The sequence below is a fragment of the Biomphalaria glabrata genome, chromosome 8 (assembly GCF_947242115.1).
Source record: "Biomphalaria glabrata chromosome 8, xgBioGlab47.1, whole genome shotgun sequence".
In the NCBI taxonomy this organism is placed as follows: domain Eukaryota; kingdom Metazoa; phylum Mollusca; class Gastropoda; family Planorbidae; genus Biomphalaria; species Biomphalaria glabrata.
In genome coordinates, this window is record NC_074718.1 from 31,666,748 (window position 1) to 31,682,104 (window position 15,357).

A 15,357-nucleotide genomic window follows, 5' to 3' on the forward strand; every position below is an offset into this window, starting at 1 on the left:
GATGGAGCCATATACATATGTATATAATATAGATCTAAACATCTTCTTTAAGAGTATGTCAGTAATTTATAAGATAGGGATATAAATGTAGAGGCTACATGTCTAAATCAGCTAATAGTGATTTAGATCTTCTTCAAACTTCTAGATCTAGGTTAACATATTTGTGAGAACCAGAAGTCTGTATAATTCACCATTGGCTGTCGTGTCTTGAACCCGGGCCTACGGGTATCTTGTTATAGTTATAGACTAGATCTAGATATTTATATACTCTAGAGTCTAGTCATTCTTGCTAAGTTAACTTACTTGCTACGCCACCGCCCACTGTGACTGAATAGTCTTTAAAGTATCTCAGTATCATTATTAATATTATCATTATCATTATGAAATAATTATTATTAATATAATTATGCCTAATTCTAATAAAATCTATCTAGATCTAGTTTTGCTCTATAGTGTATCTATAAAAGTAGTAGTAATGATACTCTAGAATAGATACATCTTATCTTTTGACATTTAAATCTAGATCTAGTAAGACTAAGTGTAGGTACTTCTGAATACGCCATGCCATGGCATGATCATCATGGTAATGTTCTCTTTTATTTTTTATTCTTTAGTTTTTACCTTACTTACCGTGCTATCCGTTTCTCTGTAACCCAATAGCTTGACGTGAACTTTAGTTTCTGAAGAGCTACTAAATTTCGTTCTATCCCAGGGAATGGTAATATGTTTTGCATCTCGGCTGTACCATTGTTCCTTTATGTCCTTATGTATGTTTGTACTTAGATCAACTTTCTCTGGTAAAACTTGAAAATATATATACATATATATAAATGATATATATATTCACATTTAAAAAGAAAACAAAGCAGCTGGCATCTCTTTTATTTTAAAAAGGAAAAAAAAATATCAATGAAAATATCATTTACTTATTTAAAAATCTAAATAATCAAATCACTTTGCATTGGTATTTATTTTGACAGATATGTAATACTATAAAATAGTAAGGAGTTGTTTTTTTGTTTTTTTCGTACTTCAAATGCTTACCAACAGTGATTATGTTATCAGAGCTCCAGTTGTTTCTGTCGAAAGACCATGATACATGCACAGGTCCTATCTTGGTCATCATTGGAACTGGGCAGTTACCTTTGACTACGTTCACCATGATTCCTTCAGTGATGAGCTGGTCATCTCCGAATTTGCAGTAGAACTTGGAGCTTGAAGGCCGGCATCGACCCGAAACCTGTAGCATTTCCCCTCCAAACATACCAACTTCTAGGGGATACACTTCCAGCATACCTACATCACCGAGACAAGAGAGAATATAAGCACTCTGTAGCAATAGTGATGTTAGACATGCGGATGTGTGTATCATGTATGCCATCTAGTGATTTTTTGAGGACGGGGGATCATTCATCACAGAATATCTTGTTGTAGAGTTGTTGATGGCACTTATTTTTTTTTTTTTTTGGAGAATTTAGTTGTTGATAATTGGATAAGTAATTAGTTAGTAACATGTAGACCAAGGATTATACAAGGACGTGAGTTGCTGTTGGTCACTGAACAATTAGTTTTTTCATTGAAATGTTATGTGGTGTACGTTGGTGAAAACAAACGCCTTCCATGTACAACTATTACATTGGCAAAAAACAAACCCCATTGGGGCAGTTGTTTAAGACAAACATCTATAAAAAAGCTAACAAGATCCTCGAAATAAAGAATCACCCTTTGTGTCAGGATTTTGTGATTTTACCATCACAAAAGAGATACAAGACACCGATAGCAAAGACAAACAGACACAACCACTCTTTTGTTCCCCTGGCAATCAAATCATTAAATAAGAACAATCTGATATAAACTTAGTCACATGTAAATTATGAGTGAGACTGGTGTGAATGTACACTTTGGTTTCTTATAGTTATAGTGTTTTTTGTTTGGTGTAATGCACAAATTGTAAGACAAATTTCTGTACGGACAATAAAGATTGTTATTGTTATTATTATTATTATTACAATATATTCTTAAGCTACAAAAATATAAGTTGGCTTATTAGCGCTTTGGATTAGTGTCTGTGTAGGCTTCCCATTCAAATCCGGCTTTTGGCACAGCAAGTTCAGGATGGATATGGTAGTCCCCGAATCCTCCAAGATTCACATGGGTAGCTGGCATTTTGTCATAGAAAGTAAAGTGGTTCAGCTTTGTGCTGACCAGCTAGCCAGTTGGCCTACATTGGCCTACAACATCTTCTTAGCTTTGAATAATTTTTTTTTTTTACAAAGAATTATCACCTCACTCTGTCTGTATGTCTGCCAACTAAAATGTTTGTACGTTATTTCTCCCACACCCAATCTCGGATCAAGCTGAAATTTTGCACAATTATTTCTTTTACACAAGAATCAATTTTTTAAAATTAATTTTGACTTATATAATGATTTAACTTAAATTAGTCCTCTTTATACTTTGTAGAGAATATGTAGAGAGAAAAGTTTGAAACTAACAATACATAACTATAAAACCTTCTATTGTCATACGCACTTCCCTGGCACAGTAGTTATCGTATTAGCTTGAGGAAGCTTTAGCCCATTTGTCCGAATTAAGGTCTTGCAACCTTTTTTTTTTATATAAAAAAGCATTTAAAAAGCGATCATGGTAACATTCACCCAGATACCCATTTCTTTCTCCCCTCACCCCAACTGGACAAGTGATAGGGTCATAGCGAATTGAAAAAGCTAAAGGCATGAAACAGGGCTAAACAAAAACATTAGGTAAAAATGTTTCCAATTATACTAGTATTATATTACTAGTCTAGTAATATATTACGAGCCTGATTATGGCTGATCCAAACTAATATATAGTAATACTACTACGCATAATATAAGCTTTGTTTTTTTTTTTTTATTATAATACAATCTAATAATCTACTTATCGAGGCAAACTATAGTCTCGATGCTGTTCTGTGTATAATATTATTATATACTTTATATTTAGAAATTTAAACAACTGCTTATCATTACTAACAAACAGTTGCGTTCGTTGTGCGGTAATGGTACTTTGTAAACGGGCGAAAGAAAATACTCTGCTGCTAATATTAAGGTCATGTTGGCCTACGTAACCGAAAGAACATAAAGAGGCATTAAACTAAAACCGGTATTTATTTAGATATATATATTTTGTGGTACTCGACCAGAAATCATTTAGCCTTATGGTTGATCTTTGTTTAGTATAAAAATACAGAGCAGTTCAAAGTTCATAGCGGTATTAAAGAATTTTTCCGTTTCCGATAAGAGCTAATAAAATCAATTGTTCTGTTCTGCATTTACTGTGGAATTAATTCACGTGTAGGTCTACTAATTGCCCCATCCCCAATTCTTCGTGGAATACCTACTCTGGAACCCAAAGTGTCCTGCAAATCCTCGAAACAATGTGTGTGTAATTACAATAAAGATTATTGATCTGTTTAACTCTGAAGTTTGTTGTTCAAATAGTTTCATTATATCCCATTATTTATGCTTTTATTAATATTCTCTCACCTGCTTTGATTTCATCTGGCAGACATCCACCTCGAACTATGAGGTCATTGCCCACGTTCAGAATGAATCTTCCCTTGTAGTCACTCCCTTTAAAATTGGGTAACTCATTGGTCCTGGACAAGTTCATCGAGTGACCGCATTTACCATGACATGGAATGACATCGTACCAGCCCCGTCCTTCACCTCCATTAAACCCCGCCTATGGAAGACAAAAAAAAACAACACCAAACATTTGAATTCAATAGTCATATTCCACTAAACTTTAACGAAAATGTCAGTATTCTATAAATCATCCCATCATATTCTATGAGCAGGAAGAGAGAGAAAAAATGCAGGTAAAAGTAAGGGTAAATGTTGGTACGCAGAGAACAGCAACAACGGTAGGCGTACCTTGCTTTTACTAAACAATACTGTAGGCCTACATAAAACTATCAATACCTGATATTTAGTGTTATGGAGGGTGTGTACGTGTCGCCAATTCACTTTGATGCCTCATTACGGAGGATTGAAGGATTGGAGTGAATAAAAAAAAAGAGATGAACGACTGATGGAGGTTAATGGAAGTTAAAGATAGAAGACTACCACGTGACTTTATGGTATGTGAGTATAGGTAGAGTTAGGAAGTGTACAAAGTTGAGTTCCACCTTAAACACCTTGCGATCTTTGGGGAATAGGATGTAGACATAAAAATGATCTGTTTCTGTGGCCCACGGTTAACGATATTGTCATGTGGCCAGAACAACGTCCAACCGCTTTGACCTTTCCCGAACTAGGCCTAATGTTAGGTACCCATTAGAGCTGGGTAGACTCAAGGGCACCCTTAAGATCCCGAAATTAAAAATACCGGTCTTCATCGGGATTCGAACCCGGGACCTCTCTGTTTTTAAGGCAATCGCTTTCCGAATAAAAGTATAGTTCATTTTGTTTAACTCATTAACCCCAAAAATTTTATTACTGCATTAATATATTTTTTTCTCTTAAGTATCAATTTCTATTAGTCAAACTGGAGCATTGCAAAAAGAAATTTTGAAAAATTTCATAGAGTAAAGATTCTGTGAGAAGTAATAACTTTCAAGCTTTATTCAATATTTGTGTCAGAGTTAAGTTATACACCAATAGGGACTAGCAGTCTAGAGCTACAGCCCAAATCCAACACCCTATTAATAAGTTCTATTTTAACATTTAAAAAATAGAGTTCATATTAAGGGATTTTTTTCAACATTCATGAGTTCATGTTGGTTTTGAATTGAAATCATTCAAGATTATCACTGGAGAATACGCTATTTTAGTGTTATTGATATTATTATTGTTTGGAGAGAGTTGGTGATTAACTCTTTCTCTCCGTAATTAATTTCCATGACTGGACGGAATTTTTCATTTTACTCACTTGTAGTTCACTTCCTTGTTATGATTAACTTCTAGAACTTTGTCATCAGACAATATTTTATTTGGTATAGAATTAGATGGGAATGCATGCTCTTTTTATTTAATACAAATTAATGTATGAAATCAAACAAAAAAATTTAAAGTGGTCAAATCCATGATGGTCTTGCCAATTAGAAGAGAAGGAGTTAAAATTGCTATATCAGAGGAAAAAGCATTGGCCTCAGCTCTGGAAGAAAAGCGTGATTATTGCTTTGGTCTATCGCGTCCTCCATGTTTGAATGGCATGTGGTTCAGTCGGCACCTTCGACATAGTCACGGAGGTCACGGCTCAGTGCGTGTTTCTCGTCCGTTCCCTTTGATGGACGTGTAAAGGGAGGGGGAAAGTGTGGGAAAAAGTTTCTTTGTTCAGCAAACTGAACTGAGTTCAAATAAAATGTAATAAAATTCCTAGTCTGCATCGGTATTCGAACCAAAACCACTCGGTTAGTTAGCCTATTGGTTTCTACCTCTCAGCCACACATTCAACATAATCCAACTAATAATGATGTCTTCATTCTAAGGCTTGAGTACCAGACCAGATCTCAAGTACTTGTATTTGTAATATCCTCAACTGCTGTGTTTAACAAAAAAAAAAATACAATAGCCTTTGTGCCGCATTCACCGTTGTACCATGCTTTATGCCACTATCATAAGAATTCGTGTTAAAAAGGTAATTCTAACAGGCTTCATTACATTCTACTTACTTTCTCGTACACTCTCATTCTCTCTTTTCGTACTTACTCGATTTCTCACTCTCTCATTCTCTGTCGTTCTCCTCTCTCTTTCTAGTTCTTTCTCTCTATCTCTTTCGTTCTCTTTTTTATCATCTCTCATTTTCTCATTGTTTTTCTCTCTTCCTGGTTCTCTCTCTCTCTCTCTCTCTTTCTATCTCTCTCATTCTGTCTCTCCCTGTATTTCTATCTCTGCTTGGATACTTTCATTTTTCTCTGACGTTCTTGCTGCCTTACTCTTTCCTTTCTAAATGTAAAGCAGAAAAACAAAAACAAAAAAACACGCACCACAAATGTTTCATGGAAAGTTATGTTCATCTCTTTATAGTTAAAGATGACAAAAGTACTCTCTCTATCGGCCGCAATAACCGCCTGGAATGTTGCTCCCTGAAACAGTAAATCATCAATTAGTTTATTTAGTTTAATTCAAACACGGGTACAATTGCATCAATACTATTTTACGAATTAACACAGGACGCAAGTGTCCTCAGAAAGATACAAGTTAAAGGACAATACTTGATGAAACTATGTAATGTAGACATATTAACTCTAGCACTCTATCAGCCTAGCACACTCATAGGTAACGAAAATTTAAAAAAAATATGCATTTCTAGATAATTTCTAGATACTTAATATTAAAAACTGACTTTCTATTTATATTCTATGCATGTTTAAAGTTTAACCCTTTGCAATAAATAAAAAAAAAATGTTTTTGTTTTAGAAACATATGTCTTTGAACATTGTGATGTTGATATAAAGTCTAAGAAACACAACCCATTTTTATAACACGCAGACAAACGCAGCCTCATTGCCTATCAATACGTTGGGAGTTGATTTACTTGAATTATAGGCCCAAGTAGGAAAGGCTGGTCTATCAATAGTAGGCTATAAGATTAGAAAATTCATTTACCAAACATGCTCGAAGTGCAGGCATGCTTTTGGTAAATGACAATTCCATTATAACTGAAAGACTAACAGAAAATCTTCACTACAACTAAAGTGACCTAACAGAATACTTACCGGACACGGTTGATTTTTTGTACACTCTTTGTCACTGTCCAATTGTTTGGCCGCAACGTTATGCCACGTCACAATGATTATAAGAGAGGCCTCAAAATGATAAGGAGGGTTGACCACTCTATCAGGGAGATAGCTAGACAGATCTGTAACACAATGTTTTACGTCAAATTGATTGAGTATATAATTCTGACGTCAAACTAATTGAGTAAATAATTGTGACGTCAAACTGATTGAGTAAATAATTGTGACGTCAAATCGATTGAGTAAACAATCATGACGCATAAGTGATTGAGAATCAAAATCAAAGAGAGAAATCAATCAAAGTGGAAAGGATGAATGGGGAAACAAAAGTATATTATGTTGCTAATGTCATTAGTATCTTTCAGAACATCGGATGACTGGAAGTGACGCAAGGAAAGAAAGAATACTTTTGGTTCAACTTTGAAAACAGGTTATACGGGTACTTTAATAAACTTTTTATTGCGTCTTTAGAATATTTTGTTTATGCAGATAATAAAATAATAAAAATAGTGCTAATAGTACTAATACGTAATAATAATAACTAACTTACAGTTCGCTAGAGATTTTTTCTCTGAATAGTAATGGTCATTGATGCTAAGGTTAGATGGTGTAAAGATTTTGTAGAATATTTCTCCTTGGTACTCAGTGGACTCCAGCGCGTGCATAGGAAATCCACTTGGCGCAAAAGATAGAAACAAGCAAAATATAACAAAATAACAAAATATAACAAAATAACAAAATAAAACAAATAATTGAAAAAAAAATTTAGATAAATATAAAAAGTGGAAAAGATATTATTTCCTCAATTACATTGTGGGAAGCGTGGTTGAGAGGCTTGAACTTGGCTTGGCTACCTAGGTAGCTCGAGGTTCAACACCCGACTCGAGCAGAGCTGTGTTTACTGTACGTCTAAAGGCAGCACGGAAAACCTTCTTCCAGAAACACCCTCCCTCCCGTCCACAAATGAGATTGGACCATGGCGCTCAGAGCAATGCTAAAAACCTGAAAGTAGCGCTATATAAAAACTATAATTACATGATTGATAATATCAACTGACATGTCAACTATTCACCTGTGAACAGTTTCATAAGATAATGAAATTGCACACAATTTAGTAACAAATTCGGCTCCAATCAGAACTCGAACAATGTCTTTGACCACTGGCAATATTAACACCTCGGCAATGGTGCGATGTTTCATAGCTCTGGCTATGTCGAGAGACACCAAATAAGAAGCTATGTTTCGAGTACTTGCCACCTGACTCAAGTCTTGAGTCCGTCATCTTTGAAACTAAAATAATGGATATCCTTGTCGGCAAAAGACGATATCGCTATCAAATTGACGTTTCAGTTTGTTTGGCTTCATAGATTCGGCAGATAAAACTTTATTACAAATGACGTTCCTGCTGGAACTTTTAAAGTAAAACCTTACCGTGAATAATCTCCATTAGATGTTCTTTTGTTTACGTTTGTTTTGTTATCCATCTCCATCAGTATGTGTGTTGTCTTGTTAGGAATATATCAACGTCAATAACGTGTACACTTAAGAGATGCCGTATTACATTACTCATTTCAACTAGTTTACGATGTCCTTAAATCTTCACCATAGAAATATTGTTTGATTTTTTAGTGTTTAAGATATTTATGCTATGAGAATAAAAATTTATGTATTTTCGAATGACATAAAATAAATTAATTCCGATGTAAAACAGGCGAAAAAAAGCAACCAAATTTGCGGTGGTGTTAAGTAATTATTCATTCGACCCCAAGGGGATCTTGAGCCACAAAATTTAAGAATCCTTGCTCTTGATGCTTATGTAAAGCAACAGCTATGATTTTCCTGACACGATTAGATGCTCAAAGGCTAGAAAGAAATTATTTGAAACAACTTTTGTTTTTACTTTTCAGTTATCTCCCATATTAGAGAATTTCCTGTGATTTCTTTTTAGTTCATTTTTAATTCTGCAGCATCAAATTTTCGTTTTTTAGCGGCCCCCGAAAGGGGAAAAGACGCTATAAGTTTTGTATGGCCTTTCTGTCCGTCCTTATGTCCGTCCGTCCCGTTTAGATCTCAGAAAAAAATGAAATCGGGCATCATGAAGTTTTAGATTATTCATAGTTCTGATGCAACGGCTACTTTTTTTCTTTTCTGAAAGCGAAAAAATCTAATTTTTAAAATCACTTATGGAAGCAATTTTTTCATAAAAATACACCATTTTTACAACTATTCACTATTAATAGTAACAAACAAGGGAGGCTCTTACGTAGTGGAAAAATTAATGTACCATATTTCTAACACACTTATGCAAACCGTTTTACATTGGTATAGCTAAGTTTTGTAAGTTCTGTCATATTAACAACTACGTTTACACAAGAAAGATGTTTACTATTTTTTTAAGAGAAAAATTCTATTTAGTATGCATAGTAAAACAACAATTAATAAGTAGTTTTTCATATTATCAGGTCAACTGCAATGTAGCAACACACGTATAACATACACAACCAAAGGAAAAAAAGATTTTTACGGAAATGTTTTTATCTTGAGGATTGGATTAAGTGATTGACCCTTTACAAAACAATTAGATCAATTAGATACTCATTATTTATACGACATCACATGGCCCAGGTTCACATCTAACTTCCCATTCACTTTCACCTATCCTTTGGTTTGCTGGACCGCTGTTGCACCACACAAGATCTGCCAACCTTTTTTTCTCCATTTTTCTCTGTCATTTGTCTTTGATAGAATTTCAGTCTGATGTTCTTTCTGAAAATATTGAAACCTGCCTTTTTACCTGCTTGGGTGGACCACTTCGGTGGCCGATTTTGAGTTTGTGTTTCCACACAAACTGTCTTTGTAACCTTGTTTTATTTTTATTATTCAGAAGGCAACATTAAAGTTCAATTAAGCGTCCTTGACATTGTTGAGTTTGTCGTGAAAATCTCAGGTTAGATCTTCGTTAACAGCTGCTTCAGTGTATCTCAGGCTGTAGTGTTGCATGGTTTATATTACACGAATATTACATAGCTCTTTGATTTATGTGATAGTGAAATAGCATGTAGCCACATAATACCTGTGATAATAGGGCGCAATAAATGGCAGGTCAATGTTGGATTTCCTCACCCCTTCCCACCATTTGACATTTTCCATGTAATTGATCTGTCTTTCAAAAGAGAGCACTCCATCAGCCGAGATCTGTCCAGTGAGTAAACAAATGTATTTTTAATAAGTTTAAGTCATTATATTGATGATTAATTTATGTTCGTTTAAGCCTGGCTTACTTATCACCAGTTATTGTATCATTTAATTGGTGATCTTTCACCGTGTCGTCATTGTTTACTTTTATTAATTTCAAAATCTTTCCGAATCGTCCTCTTGTCATTTTTCTTACATATTTAGGACTCCCATTATATCTCCACTACATTTGTTCATATTGCTTTTTTAAAATTATTTTAAACTGTTGCTGTATTTTATAATTTTAAAAAAAATGTACAATGGATCTTAAACATCAAGTGTACGCAAAGACAAAATAAACGTGTAGTGTGAAAATGCTTAACTGTTGGGTTTGTATGAGTTATAAAAATATTTAAACCCAACGCTTTGATTAGTTCTATTTTAATTTTCTCTACTTTTTTAGAGCGTTTCAATATAAGAGTTTTTTTTTTTTTTTTTTTTGGCAATTGTTACTTTCTTCTTTTTAGTCTTAAATCTTAATAAACATTCTCGACTATGTTCTAGGAGGGTCATTGATCCTAAGAATAAACGATGGACATTAAAAGTATTTTTATAGAAGGAAATATCATATGTGAAAATGTTAATTAAAACATTTTAATTACCAAACCCATTGCAAAGTTTCTTTATAGCTAATATTATCTCTACGTTAACATACAGTCATCCACACTCGGCCGAATTATATCATGTAGCTTTTTTTCTATTCTAATCTCGTGATTCTGTTACACAAGGTTTATCTCCCCTTAGCTTAGAACAGTTTTTATTTAAAAAAAAATAATTAATTAATTACGACCATAGACATAAATATATATATATATATATTATATATATATATATATGTCTATGATTACGACTGATTGATTCATAACTAATTGAGTGGTTTTTTATTGATTCATTTGTTGCCGTCGAGCATAAGCATATGTGCAAAATTATTTTTTTTAAATGCACTTAAATCACCATGAACATTTTTTAAAATGCACATAAATCACCATGAAATTTTTTTAAAATGCACATAAATCACCATGAACATTTTTTAAAATGCACATAAATCATCATGAACATTTTTTAAAATGCACATAAATCACCATGAAATTTTTTTAAAATGCACATAAATCACCATGAACATTTTTTAAAATGCACATAAATCATCATGAACATTTTTTAAAATGCACATAAATCACCATGAAATTTTTTTAAAATGAACATAAATCACCATGAACATTTAAAAAAATGCACATAAATCACCATGAACATTTCAAAAAACACACCTAGCTTATCAGAGCACTTCTTTTAGTTTGTACACCGGATACACCAAAAAAGCGAGTGTCATTTCTAGTCTTTCTTCCATGTATGACAATCTGTAATACCTACATGCAAAGTTTTGTAACTGGTTCCGAAGTAAGAGATATTGAAGGGAAGATCGATTTTATGGTCGCTTGAATCCGTGAACTGAATGTCACCATGGTCTCTTCCGAAGTTAAACAAGGGTGGCGTCTGCATCGAAGGTGGAGCCTCTTTGGTAAGGCTGGCTGAAAATTGTAGTTTAAAAAAAAAAAAGTCAATATTAGAAATGGACAACGTTTTATGAAATCTATTGAAAACATAAATCTTATTTATTTCTATGTTGCCTGGTCATACGCTACGCGTACGCTATGCGCTCTTCTTTCGGTGGTCTCGAAGGTACCCGCTGTCACCCCCCCCCCAGTCGTCCTGAAGGAGGTTTGGGTGTTTGAGTTTTGAGTTTTTTGGCACATCGGTACACTTTAGGCCATGTCATGCCCGTAATCCTTAAAGGGTTATTCTCCCCTTCATACCACAAGAACTAAGTTTTATTTAGTTAAGTCATTAAAAACAAGGTCTCGACTAGGAAGTCGATTATCTTTACCTATCAAGACAAGCATGTAATTATATTCGTAATTAACATAGATATAATTCTGTGCTATTATAAATATTTGTAACAATTGTTTTTATTTAGCTTTTAGCTGTCTCAATGCGCTATGATTCTGTCTCTTGTCTGGACCAGTTGTGGAAGGGGGAGAGAAGAAAGGAACATCTTAGACTCTGGTGAATTTGTACATGATCGTTTTTAAATGCATTAAAAAGAAATGTTCTCTCTGTGCTCAAGAGTCCACATGGGGCATTATTCAACTTATTCCACCACATCTTTCAATTACGATTTCTTTCTCTTGTTCAAGATAGCAAACAAAATAATTAACTACCAATAGTTAATTAACTAATTGGTTAATTTTGATTGATTCTTGTGCAAAATTTCAGCTTAAAACGAGATTGGGTGTGGGAGAAATAACGTGTACAGACAGAATGAGTTGATATAAGCTTTGAAAACCACTTTACAAACAAAAACATTCACATAGAGTTATGGCTTAATGGCAAAATAATAACATAGAAAATGTACGTGATTTTTACTTTGGTGTGTAAATAATTACTTTTTTTTCTACTGAATGAACTTGTTGCTAAAAATGTATGGTATGAGCTTCTATAACGTCTGTAGTGCATTAATGTAGCTAAAGATTTTCCTTATTTATTTATTCAACTCGTCCCAGGATCATCGTTATGTGTACACCTGTCGTAAGATAATAAATAAATAAAGAATGTGTTGCCGTTCTATTTGAATATTCTAAACGGCACGAAAACAAAAATATTAGCTTTGTGAGCTCTGTCTGCCGTCCATCCGTCATTTATTGACCTAACAAAAAGCTGAACAAGTTATTGAAAATTCGATTACATGATATTGTATAACTTCCAGTACATATGTAGGCTACAACAGCTACTTTTTATCTTTCTTATTTTTTAACAATTCATTTTATCAGCTTGCACATTCTTTATTGGCTCAAGAAACAAAAGGCAAAAAGCAGAAAAAAAAAACAACACATGGGTGGGTGGAAAAGGATGTCGAAAACGGCTCTAACGATTGTCGTAAAAATTCGACAGTTAATATATATCTTTGGGAAAAAAATACTTGTTGATTGGCTAAAAAGGGAAACTAAAGTTTGACCGTTATTATTTTTTCAAAATATGATAATCTAATAATTAAATTTTGGTCTGGAGGTCTAGACAATCTATATCTTGAACACTCGTCAGCAACATTTAATAGTCAGGGTTTTAGGCCTACCTTCTGTTACGTCATTACACTACGAAAAAGCCAAAGACCCTTCAGACACTTCAACATAATGAATATCTTCTTTCACAGGCAATGAATGAGAAAGTAAGCATTCACCAAACTAATTAGCCAGTAATTAGATGATCCTTCAACCACACCCATTAGGCCTCGAAACGCTGTTTCATAACAATCGATTCATTGAATACTTATGAATATTAAAAATGTATCAATAATTTTTCATTTGCCAGTCATACGCTTCTGAACAAAAGACACACGAGCAATAAGCTAAACATGTATCTCAATAAAACAAAACTAAAGTTAAACGCTGAGACTTTGTTCCCGTCTTATCTGTTTAATTAAAACGTGTAGTTTGTAGGAGTGTCACCAGTAGAGACTGTGACCTATTTCGACCAGTTTCTAGAAGCCTAGGTTAAGTCAGTGCTGACCAGAGTAAAGAAGTTAATTTTAATCATCCAATCAGAGAAAGAGGTTAAGGAAAAAAAAAGCATATGTCAGCTTCTAGGAGGTCTCAGTTAATAAAATAATAAGGAATACAAGTTTCTATGATTCTCGAAAGTACGATTGAGAAAATTATAAATTAGGAGAAAGTTAGTCGGGGTCCTCGCATTGTAACGGTTCTTGTAGATTGATGGGCCATGGCATTGTAACGATCTTTGTTTAGTAACAGTCTTGTGTTTAGTATGAAGTTACATTAGTTAAAGTTACATTAGTTGAAGTTATACTAGTTGAAGTTATTGTGGTATCTTTAAGTTTTATTTTATGAAGAATTAAGTTTTATTTTATGAAGAATTAAGTCAAGTTGTTATTGAATTTAGAAGTTATTTATATATGTAATCTGAAGAAGTTTATTAAAGAAGTTTTGAGAGAATATAGATGTTTCTTCTGTGAATTATTAAGTTATTAATATAATTTCCGGCGTGTGATGATTCAAGGATTAATATAAAAAGTATTACCAAGAAATAGATAAACAGAAATCTTCACAAGGGGCAATCAGTAAGTTCCTTCACACAAGACTGACTGTCCCTGTCCTCACACTCATTATAGATAAGCAAATTAAGTCAGTAACAGACAAAATATGTACAAAAATACCATATTAAAAAAAAAAAAAAACTTTTCTAAGGGAAAGAACTCCACATCAACAACTATATCTCTCAATCATGTAGATGGTATTTCCCTTTTTCAAAAAAAAAACTTAAATTAATTGACTGATTTGTTAATTTTTTACTTGATTCATGTTTTGTCGGATACAATAAATAAGTACCAGGTGACCGAGCCTCACTCGTTTGAATAATTTGTTGAGGAAATATATTTACTTACTTTGGATCGGGTAAATACTCCCAATTCGAAAAGTAGCTTTCGTGTTCGTTTTGTTCTACATGTCAATATACATGGCGATTAGAAAAGAAAGTCTCATAAGTCCACATACAGAACACGCGGTATGGACAGTATAGAGGGATTTCTTATGGTCCGACAGTTACGCTGGAGAAAGGACTATCCAGTAGGGGAGGGGGGGGGCGTTTGCAAAAGGCAGTCTTTTTTTTGTGAGCTGAAAGATGGTAGATGTAGCTAAGATGCCCCAAAGAAACGCTTTAAAGACCAGCTTAGGCTGACAGACATAGAAGAGGGCGGCTTCAGAACGAGATAGCTGTAGATTTTTTATAAGGGCCGCTGGAGATTTTTTTTTTATTTTAATAATGTAGACTCTTAAAAACACTTAGTAGATTGACATGTTATAAAACTAACTATAGAAGAAAAAAAATGAAATAAATGTATGTTTGGTTATTGTGTTTTGCGAATTTTATTAATTATTTACACTTTAATTAGGGAGAGCCGTGTAGATGACTTTTACTTTGGTCACTAAGCTATATTTTGTGTTTGTTCCAGTTTCTTAATATTTTCTTGAGTTGAGAGATCCCAAACAGAGGATGCATATTCTTGTATTGGCCTAACCAAGGTTAAAATAACATTTTTGTTAGAAATTTCTTTTAATAAGCCCCAATGCTTTGTTTGATTTTTTTAAATAGTTTCATAAATATGGGTATTCCATGATAGTTTTTCGTTTATTATAAAACCTAGGTATTTTAAGTTTTTAGCCTGTGTTACTGGTTAGCCATGAATAAATAAATAGAATAAGTAATTATAGACCACCATAATCTTTCTGAAAGAGGAATTGATTTAAAATAAACTTTTTTTTATATATTAAGCTACTTCTCTCAAATTTGGCCAAATAAAATGTATTGACCGAATCAACAATGAAGAACTT

The 15,357-nt window shown here is 33.5% G+C and overlaps 1 protein-coding gene across 1 annotated transcript in view; it reads right to left on the reverse strand.

Moving 5' to 3' along the window:
• Positions 1-15,357, reverse strand: part of LOC106067315 (sushi domain-containing protein 2-like) — a 39,860-nt gene that overhangs the window by 20,644 nt on the left and 3,859 nt on the right. The window contains exons 2-9 of the mRNA XM_056037665.1: positions 11,327-11,484; positions 9,798-9,919; positions 7,275-7,399; positions 6,704-6,846; positions 5,972-6,070; positions 3,528-3,726; positions 1,045-1,296; positions 631-803 (exon numbers count right to left, since the gene is read on the reverse strand). Of these exons, the coding sequence (XP_055893640.1) occupies positions 631-803; positions 1,045-1,296; positions 3,528-3,726; positions 5,972-6,070; positions 6,704-6,846; positions 7,275-7,399; positions 9,798-9,919; positions 11,327-11,484 (1,271 nt within the window). The remainder of the gene's footprint in view (positions 1-630; positions 804-1,044; positions 1,297-3,527; positions 3,727-5,971; positions 6,071-6,703; positions 6,847-7,274; positions 7,400-9,797; positions 9,920-11,326; positions 11,485-15,357) is intronic.